This window comes from Vicugna pacos, chromosome X, assembly GCF_048564905.1.
Source record: "Vicugna pacos chromosome X, VicPac4, whole genome shotgun sequence".
Lineage (NCBI taxonomy): Eukaryota > Metazoa > Chordata > Mammalia > Artiodactyla > Camelidae > Vicugna > Vicugna pacos.
Genome location: NC_133023.1, coordinates 43,242,654 through 43,257,684, shown reverse-complemented (window position 1 = coordinate 43,257,684; position 15,031 = coordinate 43,242,654). Strand labels below are relative to the sequence as shown.

The window sequence follows — 15,031 nt, the reverse complement described above, 5'->3', positions numbered from 1 at the left end:
GTGTTCTAATGGTGACTTTCTATTTCCCATATTTCTTCTGCACTTACTAATTGGAATTATCTCTTAGTTTTATGTGGTCTCTTCCTAAGTATGACCGTTAAGTTTCTGAAAACCCAACAATCAGGGAATTTATGGCTGAGGAACTTTAGTATATCTTAAGTTATTAAAAATAGTGTCATACACTTCGCCTTTATCAAAATTAATATTAATTGAGAACTTATACAGTACTTACTTTGAATATCTTATTTAATCCTTACAATAGTTATATGAGGAAGGGATGATTGGTTTTCAGGTGATAGACCTGAGGTTTAGATACATTAAGTAACCTACCCAAAGGGGTAGAGCAGAAATTTATATTCCATCGATTATATGTATAAACATTTACACTGATGATTTAAGAATTTCTTCCTCATTAGTTATTTGAGCAGATCACTCATATTTTTAACCATTTTACAACAAATGATTTCTTAAATGGACCCTGTTTAAAATAAGGCTTTTTTTTGCCCCCCAGATGAGTTAAAACTTAATTTTTGACATCAGAATCAGCATCAAAGTCTCTAGTCTGAGAAATCCTCATTCCCATAAAATAAGATTCTTGACATTAAGCTAACTGCTGAAGCTCAAGACGTACTAGTTAATGGTGTCATTTAACTCCACTCTCTGGCTTGGAGTCTCTGAGGAACAGTTTCATGGTTGGGTTTCCATGGTTCAATGTCTGGCCTTCACCTTCTGTCAGTGTCCAGAGGTGGTTGGACATGCTGGGGAGACTTGACTTGTGTTAACTCAAATGCCTAGATCTAGGACACAAATTTATAATTTATAATTAATTAATTAATTAGACCTAATATAGTTATTAGGTCATATGCTCTAATTGGTCTGTAGGCTTAGATACATGGGAAGCTAAATTGTAATCAGAAGCTGTCTTGGTAAGTATAGAGCCAGAACAAAAAAAGTAGATGTTCCTGTGTGTCCTGCTAAGACATAGACTGAATGATCTGAATGCTCAGATCCTAAGTGGATGAGGATATCCTCTTTATTCAATAGTACTGGAAGACAAATGAACCTTGTTCTGTCTGTGGTTCATTCCCCTTTCTACATGTTACTTTGACCACCATTGGTGAGTACTTTTCTTTAAGTATTAATACCGCTGCTGTCTAAAAGCTTTAACAGGCTCATATGGCCAAACTATGACTATTATATCTGATTTCTTGATTAATACTTTGATGTTACCATTTATAAATTATAATTACCCTAGCGTATATTTATTTCATTTAGTTTAGTTCTGGGGTTGGTACACTTGTCTCTCTCTGGAAAGTGGTTTGTGAATGAGGTATCTGTAGTCATTGCTGTGAATATTGTTTCTGAGAGGCAGAGCTTTGAACTGGAAAGTGCTTGGGATTCAGAATAGAGCAGCCCTAAGTCCCAGTGTTACCTGTGCCAGTTAGGTACCTTGGGCAAGCTAATCAGCTTAGTATTTTGGAGCTTTACTTTTTCACTTTTTTTTAAAGAAGAGTATAATGAATATTTCTGATATACAAAAAAGAATAAAGAATAACACATTGAAAATTGTTTACCTATTACTCAGCTTGAGAAATAAAACATTGAGGATTAGAGATAATGTTTATAATGCTTATAAAGCACATGGTACATATTTGAGTATTCAATAAATGTTAGTGATAAACTACGAGCAACCTCATATTTATCCAGACTATTCATTGATAGACTGCTTTGTAAGTTAACCATTTTGAAGCCTTCATAGCATTCATTTTTAGTTGAACAAGATATTTTATAATACAGTTTTCATAGCATTGTTGATGATTTCTTCCTTCTTTCACATTTGCAGAAACAGATCCATATAGCCTCTGACCTGGTTCTGTAGTTCATTTTTGGTGTTTGCATTAAGAGACATAGCTGATAAGACCATGGTTTACCCTTTGGAAATGAAATGCTTCTTATCTTGAATAAATACATATGCAGGTTAGTCATGTTGGTATTGTGCCTTGTCTCAGGAAAGGTTTTGTGTACATTTTTAGCATTCCATATATTATAACAGATTAAGTGTTTAGTTAACATTCATAAAAGGATAGTATTTCTTTTAAAGTTGTGTGGAATAGTTGAAATGTATTTGGTAAATTTGTATTTGACCTCTATTATATTTATCAGCCATATAAATTAATATTTAAAACACTGAAAATTTGATATTTGATGCTTTTTTGGGTGACTTTACCTAGAGACAGTAAATTTAGGAATCATTTTTGTAGATTCTAATTCTCCTGGCTTCTGACTGTGTCACCTCCATTAGGTATCACTGCTCCCTAGTTTGCCTTTTGTGGTTCGTCATTCCTTTCTTGAGTAAGAACTCTCCCCATTGGCAATGTGTAAAAATTACCTTATCAAAGTGGTTATCATTAATACAATAGAGTGTGTGTGTCTGTCTGTATTTAAAGGAGGATTACTATAGTGGCTGAAAACTTTCCCCTGGATTTTGGTGCTAGTTTGACAGGTTTACTTTCCACTTGCTGAATTAGAAGTGGACCTTTGAAGATCTTGGCCATACCTTTCTAGTGGACTTTACCTTCAGCAAAATGTCTGAGACAGCAGTGGCAGTTTTATAAAGTTGTTTACTCTTAATGCTGACTACTTTTGATCCACAGGATCAAAGGATAAAGTGGAATAGTTAAGTTTGGCACATGAAAGACATATATTCTGCTAATTTAATCAGAAGGCATCAAAATTTATTCATTATTCTTCAGAGTAGACCGCTGATCTATCATGAGAGGTGACTTCTAGCTTATTACAGGGACAGTTAGGACTTATTAGTCATCTTATGTTATAAGAAAAGCATAAACACTTGTTTCCAGCTCTCTTCTAAGTTTGTCATTCCTTCGTTTTGTTCTTTGAGTTCCTTAACTTTTTTTTTCAGACTTTTTAAAAATCAAGATACAATTGACATATAATATTGTGTAAGTTTAAGGTGTGTACCTGTTGGTTTGATAAATTTATATATTGCAATCTGATTACCACAGTAACATTAGTTAACACCTTTATCATGTATGTCACATATTTATCATTTTTCTATTGAGAACAGTTAAGATGTAGTCTCTTAGCAACTTTGAAGTTTATCATACAATATTGTTGACTGTAATCACTATGCTGTACATTAGATCTCTGTAACTTATTTATGTACTAGTTGTAAGTTTATACCCTGAAATCACATCTCCCAAATTCCCCTTCCCCGCCCCCAGCCCCTTGTAGCCATTATTCTACTCTCAATTTTCACAAGTTCAGATTTTTAAATTCCACATGTAAGTGATATCATACAGTATTTGTATCTCAAAGGGATATCTGCACACCCATGTTCATTACAGCATTCACAATAGCCAAGATATGGAAACAACCGAAGTATCTATCAAAGAGCCCATCAACAGAAGAATGGATAATGTTAGTGTGATTTATATATGTATACATTCATATGTACATATGAATAATATGAATATTATTCAACCATGAGAAAGAAGGAAATCCTGCCATTTGCAACAACATGGAAAGATCCTGAAAGTATTATGCTAAGTGAGAGAAGTCAGACAGGAAGACAGATACTATATGAGTCCCTTAACTCTTTTTTAAAATAAGTTTTATTGTGGCAAAATGTACATAACATAAAATTTAACATTTTAACCATTTTAAGTGTACAATTCAGTGGCATTAAATACTTTGACCATCACTACCACCATCTCCAGAACTTTTTCATCATCCCAAACTGAAACTCTGTACCCATTAAACAATAAATCCCCATTGCCACTCTTCCTTACCCTTAGTAACCACTATTTTACTTTCTGTCTCTATGAATTTGCCTATTATAGGTACTTCATATCAGTGGAATTAGACAATATATGTCCTTTTGTGTCTGGCTATTTCACTTTAGCATAATGTATTCAAGATTCATTCATGTTGTAGCATGTATCAGAATTTCATTCCTTTTTGAGACTAAACAATATACCATTGTATGTATATACCACACTTGTTTTATCCATTCTTCCATTAATGGACATTTGTGTTGTTTCCACCTTTTGGCTACCATAATAATGCTGCTATGAACATTACTGTACAAATATCTGTTCAAGTCCCTTATTTCAATTATTTTTGGTATATACCTAGAAAGTGAAATTGGTGGATCGTATAGTAATTCTGTGCTTTATTTTTTTAGGAACCACCGTAGTGTTTTCCACAGTGGCCGTGCACCATTTTACATTACTACCAGCAATGCACAAGTGTTCTAATTTCTCTACATCCTTGCTGATACTTGTTATTTTCTGTTTGTATTTTTTTAATAGCCATCCTAATGGGTATGAAGTGGTATCTCATTCTGATTTTGATTTGTAGTTCTCTAATGACTAGTGATGTCAAACTTCTTTTTGTGTGCTATTCATTTGTGTTTCTTTTTTGGAAAAATGTCTATTCAAGTCCCTTGCCAACTTTTGAATTGGGTTATTTGGTTTTTGTTGTTGTTGTTGAGTTGTAGGAGTTCTTTATATGTTCTGAGTATTAATCCCTTATCAGATACTAGTTGCAAATATTTTCTCCCATACTATGGATTGCCTTTTCACTCTCTTAATAGTGCCTTTGATGCACAAAAGTTTTAAATTTTGATTAAGTTCAATTTACCTGTTTTATCTTTTGCTATCTATATGCTTTCAGTGTCATGTTTAAAAATTCATTGCTAAACCCAGTCATGAAGCTTTTTTAGCCCTATGCTTTCTTCTAAAAGTTTTACAATTTTAGGTCTTACGTTTAGCTCTTTGATGCGTTTTGAGTTAATTTTTGTTTATGGTGAAAGGTAAAAGTAACCACTTTTCTACTTTCTGTTTTTACAAGTTCTTCATTCTTTTGCACATGGATACCTAGTTTCCCCAACCTTTTTTTGAAAAGACAATCCTTTCTCCATTGAATGATCTTGATATTCTTGTCAGAAATCATCTATGTGACTGTATATGTGAGGGATTATTTCTGGCTCTGTAATCTATTCTATTGATATTTATACCTGTCTTTATTCTAGTATCACAGTTCTGTAGCTTTGTAGTAAGTTTTGAGATTCAGAACTCCAACTTTGTTCTTCTTCTAAGATTGCTTTGGGTATTTGAGATCCCTTCACATTCCATATGAATTTTAGGTTGTTTTTATTTTTATTTTTGCAAAAAAATGGGATTTTGATAGGGATTGCATTGAATCTTCAGATCTCTTTTGGCATTGACATCTGAAATCTTATCAGTATTAAGGCTTTCGGTCCATAAACATGAGATGTGTTTCTGTTTCTATTTATGACTTCTTTAATTTCAGCAATGTTTTGTAGCTTTAAGTGTTATAAGTCTTTTGCCTCCTTAGATAAGTTTGTTACTACATATTTTATTCTTTTTGATGCTGTTATAAACGGAATTGTTTTCTTAATTTCCTTTTTGGAGTATTTATTTTACTGTATAGAAACACAACTTATTTTTGAGTGTTGATTTTGTATCCTGCAACTTTGCTGTATTAGTTTATTAGTGTTTGATTTTGAGTGTCAGGAAAAGGAGGCTAACCACTACTAAAAAGGAAAAAAAATGATATTCTTTTAAGTTAACAGAACTAAAGAGAACAGCAAAGTAAAATAAATAAAACCTAAAACAAGATGGAAGGAGTAAAATTAAATATATTATTTGCTATTTCAAATGTGGACATATTGCACTTGCTTGTTAAAAAACTCAGACTTTCAGATGGGGTTAAAAGACAAAACCCATATGTGTTGTTTACTAAAAGAGTACTTAAAATAGTGACAAAACAATGTTAAGATGAAGGTATAAACCAACAAAGAGAGAGCAGGAATGACAGCCAATATTAGTATCTATCACAGAAGAAAAAAAGTAAAGTTAGAGCATTAAACAGGATATTATGAAGTTATTTACTTTACCGTTTAAGAAGATAAAAAGACCTTTGATAAGGGTTTGTAGGCACCAAAAAATGTTGGCTAATATTTTGAACTCAGAACTTGTAATAGATTAAAAGAAAATGGATAAACATATAACTAGTAGGAAATTTCAGGTGCACTTCTTTCAGAATAGTGCAGATCTAGCAGACAAAAAGTGCATAAATATAGAGGACCTGGATAGTATAAACCACAAAGTCCATTTGATGAATATATAGAACCATATATCCTTCAAATAGGGAATATACATTTTTATAGTCTACAAGCCACTAAAAAAGTTGGTTAAATGTGTGGCCTGAAGAAAACCTTAAGTTAAAGAAAAGAGATTTTATATTTTGTGTTATTTGATAAAATTAGAAATAAATAATGAGACAAATAACCAAAAGATTCTTATATAATTGGAGATCAGAAATCATACTCCTAAATAAATTTTGAATCAAGGAGGAAATATCAAAACTTAAATTATAAACAACCTAGAAAGCAATGAAAAGAGGACATTGCAACAAAACTTGTGTATCATTGTAGAAGCTATACCCAGAAGAAAATTTATCACCTAAAATGTCTTCATTATTAATGAACAATAACTAGAGGGAATTTCATACCCATCTTATGACATTAGGGAAATAACAGTAAAAGAAAGCAAAATAAAGGAAGAGGGAATTAGTAAAGATAACTGAAATTAATAAAAGTTATAAAAATAGGATAAGCAGTAAGATCCTACTGTATAGCACAGGGAACTATATTCAATAGCTTTTAATAACCTATAATGGAAAAGAATATATATAAACTAACACAATATTATAAATCAACTATACTTCAGTAAAAAATAGGATAAATACATTCTAATCTTTTTGGCTCTTTGAAAATGATTAACGAACCTGATGAAGGGAAATAAGAGGGCAAAACTACATGAGAGAAGAAATGAGAAATGAAATATAGCCATGCTTTGGAAAAGAGTAAAAGAATTATAGGAGAACATGATGTGCAAGTTTGACAATCAATTTTCCCAATATTTTACTATGAAACATTTCAAATATAGGGCAAAGTTGAAAGATTTGCTAAGAACATTTGTAATACCTACCATCTAAATTCTACCTTTAGAATTGATAACACATTTTAAATCTTAAGTAATGGATTACCCCGTAATCAAAATATAAATCCAAAATGTACCCAAGAAAAAGAAGAAAAGTTGAATAGGCCAGTTATTAAGAAGATGTAGAAAGGCAATTCAAGCTTTTATTCCCCCTCTTAACACCAAGGACGAGGAGCCATCTGAGAATATGCAATGCAGCATTGTTTGTAATAAAGAAAACTTGGATCATTCCAAATGCCCATCATGGGTGAATGGATAAATTATGATAGAACTGTCTAATGAAATGCTGTATAATAGTTAAAATAAATAAACTAGGGCTATACATCTCAAAATACATAAATATAAAAATGTAATATTGAGCAAAATAATTTGGAAAAGGATACATCACATGATAATCACCTATATGTTTTAACATTTGTGAAACTGTTGTTTATGGATACAAGCATATAATTTAAAGTTTTTTACAAACTTGCATGAATTAGAAACCTAATTCAGGTAGGGGTTACTTCTGGGAAGGGAAGGAAGAGGATAGAATCAAGGAAGGGTATATAGAGGACTTTATTATCTGTGATGTCTTGTTAAGATGGAAGCAAATTTGGCAAAATCTTAAAGTTCAACAAAGATGACTGTAATACCTTGCCCTTTATGCCTGAATTATTTTTATAGTAATAAAAAAAAAGAAAAAACACATCAGGAGTAAGTAGATTCAGAGCTTTACTTCTAGGTAACCTTTAAATGACAAGTGATTCCAGTGTTAAACTACTTAACTCTGATCAATTTCATGAAGCCGGTATAATCTTAATACCAAATCCTTATATTGTACAAAAAAAGAAAACTGTAGCTTAATCTCACATGTAAATGTAGATGTTAAAATCCTTGGTAAAATGTTAGCAAATAGAATTCACCGGTGGATCAGAAGAATGATACGCCGTAACTGGGTAGGCTTTGTTTCAAGATTTTAAGAATAATTCTGTATCAGGAACCTATCAGTAAACAATTTGATCATATCAGTAAGTGCAGAAAAAAACATTTCATAAAATTCAGCCACTCCTAGTTAAAAAATAAAAGTAACATAGGAATATAAGGAAATTACTGTTTGTGAAGATAAAAACAAAACTCAGCTGGCATGTAACTTAAATAAAAATCCAAAGACAATAAAAAAAAACAAAACTCAGTAAACATTCTAAGCTGTGAGATAATAAAGCTCTTTTTGTTAAAATATAATAAAAGACAGTGATGACTGTAATCACAATTATGTTTCAGGGCATTTCAGCAGAATCAATAAGGTAAGAAAATAAAAGTACAAACATTGGGAAAGTGATAACTTTATCTCTTCTTACTGAAAAATCTCAATCTCTAGAGCCCCCTGGAAAGGAAATTAGAAGTGGAAGCCCAAACCTTCATTTGTATACTAACTTTTAGAGCAATGATTTCTCAAGACAGCAAGAGTCAAACCAGAGCCCACCTACTTGATACCAAAAACAGATACAGTTCAAGAAAAGAAAACTATAGATCAGTATCCCTCATGAACATAGATGAAAAAATGTTCAACATAACATTTGCACATCGAATCTAGTAATGTATAAAAAGAACATGTGATGACTGTGTGGGATTTTCCCAGGAATGAAAGGATTGTTCATCATTCGAAAATCAATGTAATTTGGCATATTAACAGACTATAGAAGAAAAGATATAATCATTTCAATAGATACAAGAAAAGCATTTGAAGAAATTCAATATCCATTCATGATAAAAACTCAGCAAATTTACAATAGAAGGGAACCTTGTTAACCTGATAAATGGCATCTATTAAAAAATACAACTGTTAGAATGGCTTAAAACAGCTGACATCATACTTAATGGTAAAAGACTGAATGCTTTTTCTCCAACAAGGCAAGGATGTCTGCTCTCAACACTTTTAGTATGATGCTGTCAGCGTCATCATACTGGAATTCCTAGCCAATGAAATAAGAGACAAAAAATAAATAAAAGGAATGCAGATTGGAAAGGAAGAAATGAAACTATCTCACAGATACCATGATTATCTACATAGGAAATCTCAAGGAATCTAAAAAAAGTTTCTGAAACTAAATGACTGTAACAAGGTTGAAGGATATGAAGTTAATATTTAAAAAAACAATTTTATCTCTGTATAGTAGCAAAGAATAATTGGAAATCGCACTTTTTTAAAAGTATCATTTACAATAGCACCAAAAAATAAAATACTTGAGTGTAAATATAACAAAGTATGTGCAGAATTTGTATGCTGAAAACTCAAAAACACTGTTAAAGAAATCAAAGAAGACCTAAGTAAATGGACTGGTTGGTTGGAAGACTCACTATTGTTAAGATGTCAGTTTTTTCCATGTGACCTAGAAATTCAAAATAATTATACCAAAATCCCAGCAGGAATTATTTTACATGTTGACAAGCTGATTCTAAAATTAATATAGAAAGGCAAGGAGCTAGAATAGCTAAAACAATTTTGATGAAGAACAAGGTTGAAGAATTCGTGTTAACTAATTTCTGGACTTACTTTAAAATTGTAGTAATTAATACATGTATGGTATTAGCAAAAAGGTAAACACAAAGATCAGTGGAACAGAATAGAGTTCAGAAGTAGACCCAAACAGATATAGTCAAGTGATTTTAAAAAGAAAAATGGTGCAATGGCAGTTCAGCATAGAAAGGATGGTCTTTTCAACAAAAGGTGCTGGAATAATTGGATGTGCATATTTGAAAAAATGAACCTTGACCTAACTCTCACACATTATACAAAATTTAACTCAAAATAGAGCATAGACCTAAAAGTAAAACAAAATTGTAAAACTTCTAGAAGAAAACATGTGAGAAAATCTTTTTGAATTTTGGTTGGGCAGAGAGTTCTTAGAACAATGAAAGCATGATCCATAAAAGAAAGAAATCAATAAATTGGACTTCATCAAAATTAAAATATTTTCCTGTGAAAGACACTGTTAAGAGAATGAAAAGACAGGCAACAGACTGGCAGAGAATATTTTCAAATCGCATATGTGACGAAGGACTTGTATCCAGAATCTGTAAAGAACTATCAAAACTCAACAAAATAAAACAACCCAATTTAAAAATGAGCTAAAGATTTAAACAAATATTTCATCAAAGAAGATGGACATATGGCAAGTAAGCTTACTCATCTTAATCATCATTAATTGTTAGGGAAACTTAATTTTTTACATACTTTTCCAGTTTTATTGAGATATAATTGACATAGAACAATGTATAAGTTTAAGGTATACAAAGTAATGATTTGATATGTATATATTGTGAAATGATTATCACAAAAGGTTTCGTTAGCATCAAAGATATTATTTCAAGACATTGATTTATTATGCAGGTGGGTTTATAATATAGTTATGAAATTTAACAATTGCTACATTTTGCTGTATGAGAGGAATCAAATAACTACCTCACAGAGAATATCAATGATTATATAGGTCCTGAGAAAAGAAGTGACTGATGAAAATACATGCATACATACATATATAAATACAGTAAAATTAAATCATTCATTTGAGTGGTATTAGAAATGTGCAAGAGAATTTCTAGACTTTAATTTGGAACTTGATCTTCATTTCAGGACCGGAAATTAACCAAAGCTGAGCAGCAAAGGTTCAAGGAAGAAGCAGAAATGTTAAAGGGTCTTCAACACCCCAATATAGTTCGATTTTATGATTCCTGGGAGTCTATATTAAAAGGAAAGAAATGTATTGTATTAGTGACTGAACTTATGACATCAGGAACCTTAAAGACGTAAGTTGATCCTGATAGTGCCAATGGGGTTTTATTTGAAAATAATGTTCAGGAGTCATAAAAGTTGTTTGTAAAGTAGCACTACTTGATTAAAGAATTTGTAGAATGTGAATCTAGTGACTGTTTCAGGGCAGGTTAAAAAATTAGGATGTTAATGAAGTTTGTTAGAAAATACAATGTTGAAAAATTAGTATTTATAGGATATAACAGAATTTTAGAATTAAAAATCATTATAGAGATAATAATTATAAGTCTATTGTTTTGTTTCTGACTAAAGTATTTAATTTGATGATATAACCACTTATTTGTAACTATTAAATGTGGGATGTACTTTTTTTGTTTCCTAGCATCTTTGTACTAAAATTTTATGTAGTTAAACCCTCTGATGGCTTTATATGAGCAGTTATTAGAAAGAAGAGAAGGACTTTCTTTTAAAGGAAATTTTTAATTTTGATGTCATTTCACAAAAGGCCACTCTGATTGGAATAATTCTTGTTTTGAGTTAAAAATGCTGTACTTAGTAGGATGTCTTCTCTAAGAAAGAGGCCTTGATTTAAAATTTTTATGACAATAGAAAACAACTCAGTGATGGCAATCATAGTACATACAATATTAGCTAGCTTACATGATTTATCCTAATGTGCTCATACATTAAGCTAGGTATGTTTGTTTACACGTGGTCTTTTGTTTCTTTGTGTAGGTACTTGAAACGATTTAAAGTCATGAAACCAAAGGTCTTAAGGAGCTGGTGCAGGCAAATTTTAAAGGGGTTGCAGTTCTTGCACACTAGGACTCCTCCTATTATTCACCGGGATCTGAAGTGTGACAATATTTTCATCACGGGACCCACTGGATCTGTGAAGATTGGTGATCTAGGACTAGCCACCTTAATGCGGACATCATTTGCTAAAAGTGTCATTGGTAACTAACGTTTTATACTTTATTGATTGTATAAAGAGAGATTTTTTAAAAATTGTACATGTCTAGAACAAGGATTAGCAAACCACAGCCTATGGGGCCAAATCTGGCTTCACTGCCTATTTTTGTCAATAAGGTTTTGTTAGAAAACAGCCACACACACTCACTTACATATTGTCTATGGCTGTTTTTGCACTGCAGCACCAGAGTTGAGTAGTTGTGATAGAGCCCATATGGATTGCAAATCCTGAAATATTTATCGTTTGGCCCTTTACAAGTTCTAACTCTTACAAGTTAGAAGTTTGCTGACCCCTGGCCTAGAATGTGAATTTGCTTTGAAATATCTATTATATATTGACTTATTTCAGAGACATCCTAGTATATTTCTTTTGTGGGATATATTTAAGATTATTGAAAGCCTCTGAGGACTGAAGAGAGAGGATTTACTAATTTAATTGAGAAAAATTTAAATAGCTAAAAAGAAGGTTAGAAATAAAAACAGATTTTGGTAATCACTACATAATTTTGAGCAATGCAAATTACACTTTATCGGTATGGGGAGTTAAGGAAATTCTTTTTTTTGGAAAGGAAAGTATTAAGGTTTATTTATATTTAGAGGAGGTACTGGGGATTGATCCCAAGACCTTATGCATGCTAAGCATACACTCTACTACTTGAGCTATACCCTCCTGCTGAAGGTTAAGGAAATTCTTTAAGTGCTTTATATAGCAATAGCAAGTATTCAGCTAATTTTATATTTATATATTTGCTTTTAGGGAGCAGAAATTAACTCAGGTAATCCTTATGATAAAGGGAATATGATCTTGGTGGATATATTTTTCTTTTTAATAAAAATGTGGTTGTGGTATTTTGTAGGGACTCCGGAGTTTATGGCCCCAGAGATGTATGAAGAACACTATGATGAATCTGTAGATGTCTATGCTTTTGGAATGTGTATGCTGGAAATGGCTACTTCGGAGTACCCTTATTCGGAGTGCCAGAATGCAGCTCAAATATACCGTAAAGTAACTAGTGTAGGTATTAACTTTATTTTTCTTACCTCACAAATTGCCACATTTCATGGTAAAGTCAACTTAGTCAAACTTAATTTTGGTTCAGTTCTGTGTAACAGTGCTAAATTTAACATAATTGTAATGAAACAAGCTTAGATTTATGCTATATACCTAATATTCTATTGGGGGTCATATAATATGTTCTGTATTAGTATCTTTGAGGAAAATATATTCTATTGGGGGTCATATAATATGTTCTGTATTAGTATCTTTGAGGAAAATGTACAGGTAAATCATCTATAGCCATTTGTACAAAATGTTTAGATATTTACTAGATGGATCTTATTTTCTAAAGCTAAATAATAAAAATTGGCTAAATAGTTTTGAAGGTTTCTTCTAGTTCTAAAAGCCTGATTATAAAATGGCATTCAATGGATACAGTATTTGATTCCCTCCTATGAGTAATTTTTTGCATTAGAAATTGCAAGGAATGCAAAGATGAGTAAGAGGTGTTTGCTGCCCACAAAGAGCGTATGTTTTTAGTAGGACAATGATATGAATTCACAAATAACTATAAAAATAAGAGGATGAGAGTATAGTAAGGGATGTGAGGGAGGAAGAAGCAAAGTGTTAGGATTGTTCAAAATAGGTTTACTTCGTATCCAGTTAGGTTGCTCAAGATAGGCTGCAAAAGAGATTGTTAGAATGTTTCAGGTAACTAAACAGGTACTATTTTAAAATGCATAGTGTATGCTATATGCTTTCATCTTTATATCCCTACAAAATGGCACTGTCTTCAGTTTACAAATGATGAGACTGAGAATCAGAGGTTGTGGCTTGCCCAAGTTCGCAAAGCTACTAATAATGATGGATTTTGACCTCAAGTCTGACTGTAGAAGTTTGTTTAGGGAGACAATAAGTAATTCAGAATGTGGGACAGCCTATAGGACAAATGACCTATTTTCTCTAACAAATCAATTTCATGAAAGAAAAAAGAAAGGAGAGACTGTTACAGAATACAAGAGACTTAAAAGTTGTGATGAGCTGGTAAATATTTAACAACTGATTCTCTGAAAAAGAAAAAGTACTGATTTCCAGCATTTGCTGATTTCCTTGGTGTAAATGCTCCCACTATGATTGATTTCAATTCACCAGTGTGACCGCACTGAATGTAGGGTTAAGAAGGGATGCACAGTGCACTCATATAGTATTTCCACCATACAGATACAAAAGATGTAAACAACCTCAAGATCATAAATAATAGTAAAATAATTAAGGAGTAGTGTTTCCAATATTTATTACATTGGCTTTTAATATAATTTATTTAATTGTAAGTTTATATAAATTAACTTTTGTAAGTGTCCGTGTTTAACAATCGGCTTGCACAATTCCTGAAAATGTCATAATTGGCTCTTGTGAGCTGATATGAGCCAGATCCATTGCACCATATGTGTAATGTATGGACCTTGTTTGGATCCTGATTTGAACAGACACAACTATAAGAAGACATCATTTAGATAATTTGAAACATTTAAGTATGAATTGGGTTTTAGATGGTATTAAGCAATTATTCATGATTATTTTAGGTGGGATGATGAAATAATATCTATTAGAGATAGAAACTGGAGACTTTATGGGTAAATGACATGGTGCCTAGGATTTGCTTTAAAATATTCCAGGATAAAAATGGTGTCGGGGTAGATAACTGAAACAAGGTTAAGAAAAGATGCTTGTTGTTGAAGCTGGTGATGATTACATGGGCCTTCTTACAGTACTCTACTTTTGAGTACATTTGAAAATTTCTATAACAAAGAGTTGAGAAAGAGAGATAAGGCTAGAATGTCCATTTAGTTTGGGTCCATATATTATATGACCACAAATAGAAAAGAGTCTGTACTTGATTTTGTAAATTGCGGCTCCCCAGTGTTTTTCACCTAGAAGCAGAGAAAGGCAATAATTATCCAGGGCTGGGGAATGGGTAAGAGATCGGTGGAGAGGTCAAAGAGGACTTTCGCTATAAGTAGAATAACATAACTCCATTTTTTGAATGGTGACATTATTCTTTTATATTAAAGTCACAAAAATGCCATATCACAATTCAGATTTCCATCTATACTAAAGCTTCTTGAATTTGAGGTCCAGAGTAACTCCTAATCTCACTAGATTTACCTAGCATTTGACACTGGACTTTCTGATTCTGTATTCTGTGACAGACTCAGAACTAGATCTTAGATTGCCTCATTCCATGATAATTATTCT

At 32.0% G+C, this 15,031-nt stretch overlaps 1 protein-coding gene and 1 non-coding gene across 3 annotated transcripts in view; one reads left to right on the top strand and one right to left on the bottom strand.

The window, feature by feature from the left end:
* The window catches only part of WNK3 (WNK lysine deficient protein kinase 3), a 128,409-nt gene that overhangs the window by 28,391 nt on the left and 84,987 nt on the right, over window positions 1-15,031 (top strand). For both annotated transcript variants that reach the window (XM_072956764.1, XM_006218265.4), the window contains exons 3-5: window positions 10,669-10,841; window positions 11,542-11,762; window positions 12,636-12,793. In XM_072956764.1, coding sequence (XP_072812865.1) covers window positions 10,669-10,841; window positions 11,542-11,762; window positions 12,636-12,793 — 552 coding nt within the window. The remainder of the gene's footprint in view (window positions 1-10,668; window positions 10,842-11,541; window positions 11,763-12,635; window positions 12,794-15,031) is intronic.
* LOC116277185 (small nucleolar RNA SNORD52) lies at window positions 514-581 on the bottom strand. The gene has a single exon (XR_004186668.1). It is a non-coding gene; the product is annotated as a small nucleolar RNA SNORD52 (small nucleolar RNA).